Source organism: Dermacentor andersoni, chromosome 8, assembly GCF_023375885.2.
Source record: "Dermacentor andersoni chromosome 8, qqDerAnde1_hic_scaffold, whole genome shotgun sequence".
Taxonomy (NCBI): domain Eukaryota; kingdom Metazoa; phylum Arthropoda; class Arachnida; order Ixodida; family Ixodidae; genus Dermacentor; species Dermacentor andersoni.
In genome coordinates, this window is record NC_092821.1 from 43,563,221 (window position 1) to 43,569,220 (window position 6,000).

The window sequence follows — 6,000 nt, forward strand, 5'->3', positions numbered from 1 at the left end:
GGTATCCTATGCAGCCGTCGGCCCATCGTTTTCGGAATCCGATGTGCTGCATCCGGAAACAAGTATTTTTACGGCCGAGGCCTACGCATTACTTTCTGCTGTAAAGCACATAAGAAAATCGAAACTTCCAAAAGCAGCGATCTATACAGACTCTCTCAGCGTCGTGAATGCCTTAATGTCACTCAGCAAACGTAAAAATCCCGTATTTAATGAACTATATTCGGTCTTGTGCAAAGCGTACTCATCTAACCAGAATATCATAATATGCTGGGTCCCTGGCCATAGGGGAATCGAAGGTAACGTTCTGGCGGACGAGATGGCCACGTCAATCACATTGCAAGCTGGTAACCCTACCGCTGCGGTGCCTGTCACAGATCTGAGGCCTTTTTTGCGAAGGAGACTGCGAGATCACTGGCAACACATGTGGCATGCGGAAACGGATAATAAGCTCCACCTGATAAAACCACAGTTAGGATTCTGGCCCTCTACTACAAAATCGCGCCGAACAGATGTCCTATTCTGTCGTCTCAGAATAGGACACACGTTTGGCACCCATAATTTTCTACTCACCGGAAGTGAGCCTCCAACCTGTGGTAGATGCGGGGAGAGGCTGACCGTACTCCACGTCCTCCTGGAGTGTCGGGAAGCCGAATCTGAGAGAAAGAGATATTTTTTCTTAGCATACCGCCGACACATTCCTCTTCATCCTCTAATGTTTCTCGGTCCAGAACCGCTTTTTAATACAAGCAGTGTCCTAGGTTTCCTCAGAGATGTCGTCTTACATGTTATTAGTCCCATGAATTCGTAGCGCCTCCTCTCTCGAGAGGATGCCACTGCGATAATTGTTTTGCGTAGCACATGCCTCCAGGCCCTTGTGCTTCAAGGGCTCTAAGGAGGCAGTAGTGCTCTGGCATTTCTTATAATCGTGATATATTTTACCTATCGTATCATTCTTTTTATATGCATCTAAATTTTCATAGTACAAGTCATACGTCATCGCCATAATTTTATCATACAGATTTTACGCACTTTAGAGCGTATACTTTAAGGCCTCTTGACAGCCACCTCACACCAACTTCATAGCAATCATAATTACACCGCAAACTCATTACCACAGACATAGCGCTCGTTGGCCACACCTGGCCCTTGCGCCATAAAACTCCACACATCATCATCATCATCAAAAATGTTTACACCCTTAAGGGTATTTGTTTCACTGGTAACACCTTTACGGTTAGGGCCTTACAAAAATTTATACAGGCCGACAATGGAGCTCTAACTGGACGGGCGATGACAAAAGACGTAGTTAAAAACTATGTAATCATACTGACAGCCTTGGGCGTACAGAAGTATCCGACAGGGGAGTTTCATATCTCTCTCGGTGACATTTTCTTGTCGATTATTTTTTTCGTCCCCGGTTGTTAGAATGATTACCAAATTGTTTTCAGCGACGTCTTTTGTCATCGCACGTATAGCTAGAGCTCCGTTGATGGCCTCTATAAATTATTGTAACGCCCTAACGGTAAGGATGTTACCAGTGAAACAACACAACACCCTTAAGGGTGTAAACATTTTTAGTGTTGAGAACCGTGAAAAATTGTTCCCAGTGGTCTTCAATTAGCCATACTCTTCGTTGAAATGCAATATATGATCATATAATTTAAGTTTAATTATTGAACAATTTAATAATTTTTTCTTGCTGTGAGTCCCAATTCAAATGTTGTAGAGTATGCTGAGCAAAACAAATGGATTTGCTGCCAGGTCGTTGTCTTTTGCGAGTCTTTTTTTCCGAGCTTTGAAGGAAACCCGCGTAATTTAGATAAAAAGGAACAGGACGTCACTGCTCGCTTGCGCGTCTTGATTGCAGCGCATTCAATCTTGCTTTTTAAAAGCGATGCCCGATTATCAATAAAATCGGACGGGTGTGTTTGCATTCGTGTTCAGTGCCAGCCTGCTATTATTCACAACGGCAACCAATTTCCATGTTCTCAACAAAGGTGCTGACATACACTCCCGACCGTGGCCGATCGCCTTTTTTATTGAACGGTATGTGAGCAACATTCACTAAATGCACCGTTGAGAGCACTGCAATCGGCATGCCAAAACATGCAGTTACGTCATTCAAACAAAAATAATATTCCCGCGCCTTTGCGGGGCTTAAAAAGAACGATGACAAATACATAACGATGCGTAAACAATTATTTTGGCGTTTCTCAGCATGCTCTACAATTTATAAGAAAAATATTTAAGACCTTATCGGAAAGTTTAACATGTTATGCAAACAACGCACAAACTTAACTAAATTGTGTTCAGAAAACGGTCAGAACATTCAATACCGCTACGAAGTACATGCAGTGAGTGTCAGTTGTGCAAAATGTACCACTCTTTCGATTGATTACTCCTTCCCACCCGCCCTTTTTTTTTCACGCGGCGCATTATGCCACTGCAAGAGTGCTGATGCTTAACGAAATTATATTCCCAATATCTGTTATAATAATTAGGGTGAACGCAGGAATGGTAAGTTTGGGTGAGTTGAATCATTGCAAAGCTTGTCGCAACGATGATGGCCCCAGCCTTAATTCCTATGTGCAGGCAACATCATGTAAGAACGTGTCGTTTTTTCTTTGCCTGCGGGCAAATGTTATTTATTAGTGTAAAGCTATTTGGCTCATTCCAGTCACATTGCGGTAGTTGCAGTCGCGCATCGTTTTGGGCCTCTTCAATAAAAAAAAATTTCGAATGCCTGACTGCAAGTTTAGTAGTGTGGTTTGCTAGGCGAGTTGGTGCATGGCGAACGTATAAGGGGCTCCAGCAAGTATGGATGCGAGCACAAGTAAGAAGAAATGGACAAGACAACGCTGGTATTTTTCTTACTAAGGCGCCTGTCAACTTCATCCGGTACTTCAGCCCCTTCCAAGTACACGACACCCTCACGGAGAAGACAACGTCTGTTTCTTCTTACTTGACCTCGCGTCCGTGCTTGCTGGAACCCCTCATACGTTCGCCTGACTGCAAGATTGCCGTGCGACTGGCTACTCGAGGCACTTTGCGTGTATTGGCGGGTTTCTTTCACGCTCGAAAAAACACTTTTATGTAGCACGTATGGAGCAACAGAAAGCTGTAGCGACAGTTCTTCATATTGCTCTAGAATTTTCTCATTGACACTTTTCATCTAAGTACAGTATTTGAGAAGTTAAATAAATAATTACGACTAATGATCTAATTAGGCGGTATGAATAATATAGTGTATCTCGAAGCGACGGCAGACAACATTATCTTTGTTCTGTCCAGCTACGTGGCATCTGCATATTTTTAAATTGTGCCTAAATTTACCTGGGACACCCTGTATACAGCTTCGTCGTAAAATGCAGCTTTCGAAATTACAGCAACGTGTATCTCTGCGCCCCAACAATCCCGCAGGTATGGTGCAGAAGCCCTCGAGCGGATTGTCGAGTATCCAACACTGCTGGAAGAGCTGACGCAGCTGCTTTCAGTCACTGACGCCGAGGCCAAAGGCTTGGTTCGAGCTGGGCTGAAGAGCATCCAGTGCTTGGACGGCTTCATGCGAGTAACTGGCGTCGTTAAAGACCGCGTCTCTTGCCATCGGCACGAAGATGGTCACATGCAGTTGGATGACCTCAACGAAGACTGTTGGAGTCTAGTGAGACGTCACCTTAAAGTTGAAGATGTAAGGGAACCTGGGGCAACTGTGTTAGAAGACCAGCCATTCCCCGTAAAGGCGGCAGCTTAAGCTGCGCGGTATGGGATGCAACTTACGCAGCTCAGTGCGAAAGAAACCGCCACAAGTACCCGATTCATAGATAAAAGCCAACTGTATTTCTTGGAAATTTTGTGAGCAGCGAGGCAATATATGAAAGGTATTTAGGTAACGAAATCCGTATTTTATTCTATATATATATATTTGCGTACGTAAAATCTGCTTGAAGAATGTTGGTTGATTCAGCGACGGCGGTCTCTAAATACTTGAGCCAAGGAACTGAAGATATAAGACCAATAACGTATTTACGTAGAATGCAATAATAATAATAATATTAGTGCTTTTCGTTCGAAGAAATAATCATCCAAGTAGTTCTATTATTTCATTGCCAAAAATTGTGAACATCGTGCTTCATTGTACTTTTCAAGCGTAACGCCTCATTACAGATCCTATACGCTTCGGTTCTGCAAGAAACGGAGCTCTCTCACACACAGAGTGACGCGCAAACAGCTACTCTTTTACATTCAAAAGGCAGGATATATGTATAAAACTCCAAGACGGTTGCAAACAAGAATTATGAAATAAAGTCACCAGGCCATAGCAGTCTTTGCGGCCTTGAATTCTTTTGTTGCAACGCCAGCAGGCTCTACTTGCGTACAGCGCCATGTTCTTCTAGAGAGCACTGCGATGTGCATTACTTCATGTTTTTCCATGCCAATACCTCATGCTGTTGCGTCCGTGATAGGTGCGAGGACGCCTGCGTTTGCGAAACCTCCGTGACTCACAAATCTCCGCACGAGTTACTCCACGTGCTTGTTGCGCATTATATATTCGGCTGGCTTCGCGCCTGCAGTATCCGAGTGCATGTTGCAGCAGGGGCCTTGCTTCGACGACAGTGGTGCCTGTGGGCAAAGTGCCAAATTTCCTCGCCTGTGGTAAGTGTGAATGGGAGAATGACGAGCTAGCCTGATAATGACATAGAGACACCGGCCGGCATAATGGTAAGCAGGGACTTCCGCATTGAAGGCAGTTTAGAGCTGTCGCAGCATATATAAGACCAAAGCCACATAAATGATTTGAAACGCCATCAGTTGTGCGTTTATATATGCTTTATGTTTGATAATGCTATTTAATTTTGCTCCATCTTTAACGTGATAGAGTTAAGGAGCCCACGTCACAGAAAATGGGGCGTCAGACGTCGTTATAGAAAGATTTTTTTAACCATGTGCACCCAGGCCTTCCATGCGACACAAGGAATTGGGTGAACTAATTTCTCAAGCTAGAATACGTAGAAAAATCGTAAACTGCAACTTGCACACAACCAACAGACATGATAGCTCCTGTATTGTACTTTGAATATGCGGGAAAATTTTGTTACGCGAAAACAAACCCGTCCACACACACAAACCGGCCGCGGCGTTCACAGACCAGCCGCGGCGTCCGCCAGTTCGCACGCGCCGGCGCGATGAGTGTCTTGGGGGATCACAGAGCGTTCTTCTTCTTCTTCCTCGTGATTTGGGAGAGGGAAAATACGCTCAATTCTGCAGCCCATATGGGAGTACGGCATTGCGCCCGGTTCCTTGCAATAACTCCAGGTGCCGCTCGCCTCCGCCGCATCGGTTCCCGCGCAACAGGCCGTGGTTCCGCCACAAAGCTCGCCTTCGTGCATAGTGTTCGCGGCAAGCGTTTCCTGGTAAAAATTACGGTTACATACGCTCCAATTGCCGGGAAGCGTGCGAAGCAGTTAGGGATTTTTTAATGTTATCGCGTTCCACTCTTAAAAGCGAAGCTTGAGCGTTGTCCAAAATTTTTTCCTTAATGTCGATTAGAATATCGGCTATCCCCGTTTGCTTTCTCATCCACACCGCACTTCTGTCTCTTGACGTCACGCCTAACATTCTTCGTCACATCGCTCTTTGCATTGTCCTCAACTTGTTCTCAAGCTTCTTTGTCAGTCTCTAAGTACTTGCCCCATATGTTAGCACCGGCAGAATTCACTGATTGCGCACCTTTCTTTTCAATGATGTTGGTAAGCTTACAGTCAGAATCGTATTTTTATTTGACTGTAAATTTCCGTCTCATGATCAAGGTCCCCTGCGAGTATTTGTAAACTTGGTAAACGTACTCCTTCACAGACTCTAGAGGCTGACTGGCGATCCTGAACTGTTGTTCTCTTGCCAGGCCATTAATTATTATCTTCGTCTTCTGCATAATAATATTTAACCCCACTCTTACGGTCCTCAATCATTTGTTGTAACGCGTACCCAGTGTTGCTCATCAGG

At 44.7% G+C, this 6,000-nt stretch overlaps 1 protein-coding gene across 1 annotated transcript in view; it reads left to right on the plus strand.

The window, feature by feature from the left end:
* The window catches only part of LOC126526396 (uncharacterized), a 29,499-nt gene extending 25,585 nt beyond the window's left edge, over positions 1-3,914 (plus strand). The window contains exon 3 of the mRNA XM_050174309.3: positions 3,421-3,914. Coding sequence (XP_050030266.1) covers positions 3,421-3,751 — 331 coding nt within the window. The 3' untranslated portion in view covers positions 3,752-3,914. The remainder of the gene's footprint in view (positions 1-3,420) is intronic.
* The last annotated feature ends 2,086 nt before the right edge of the window (positions 3,915-6,000 follow it).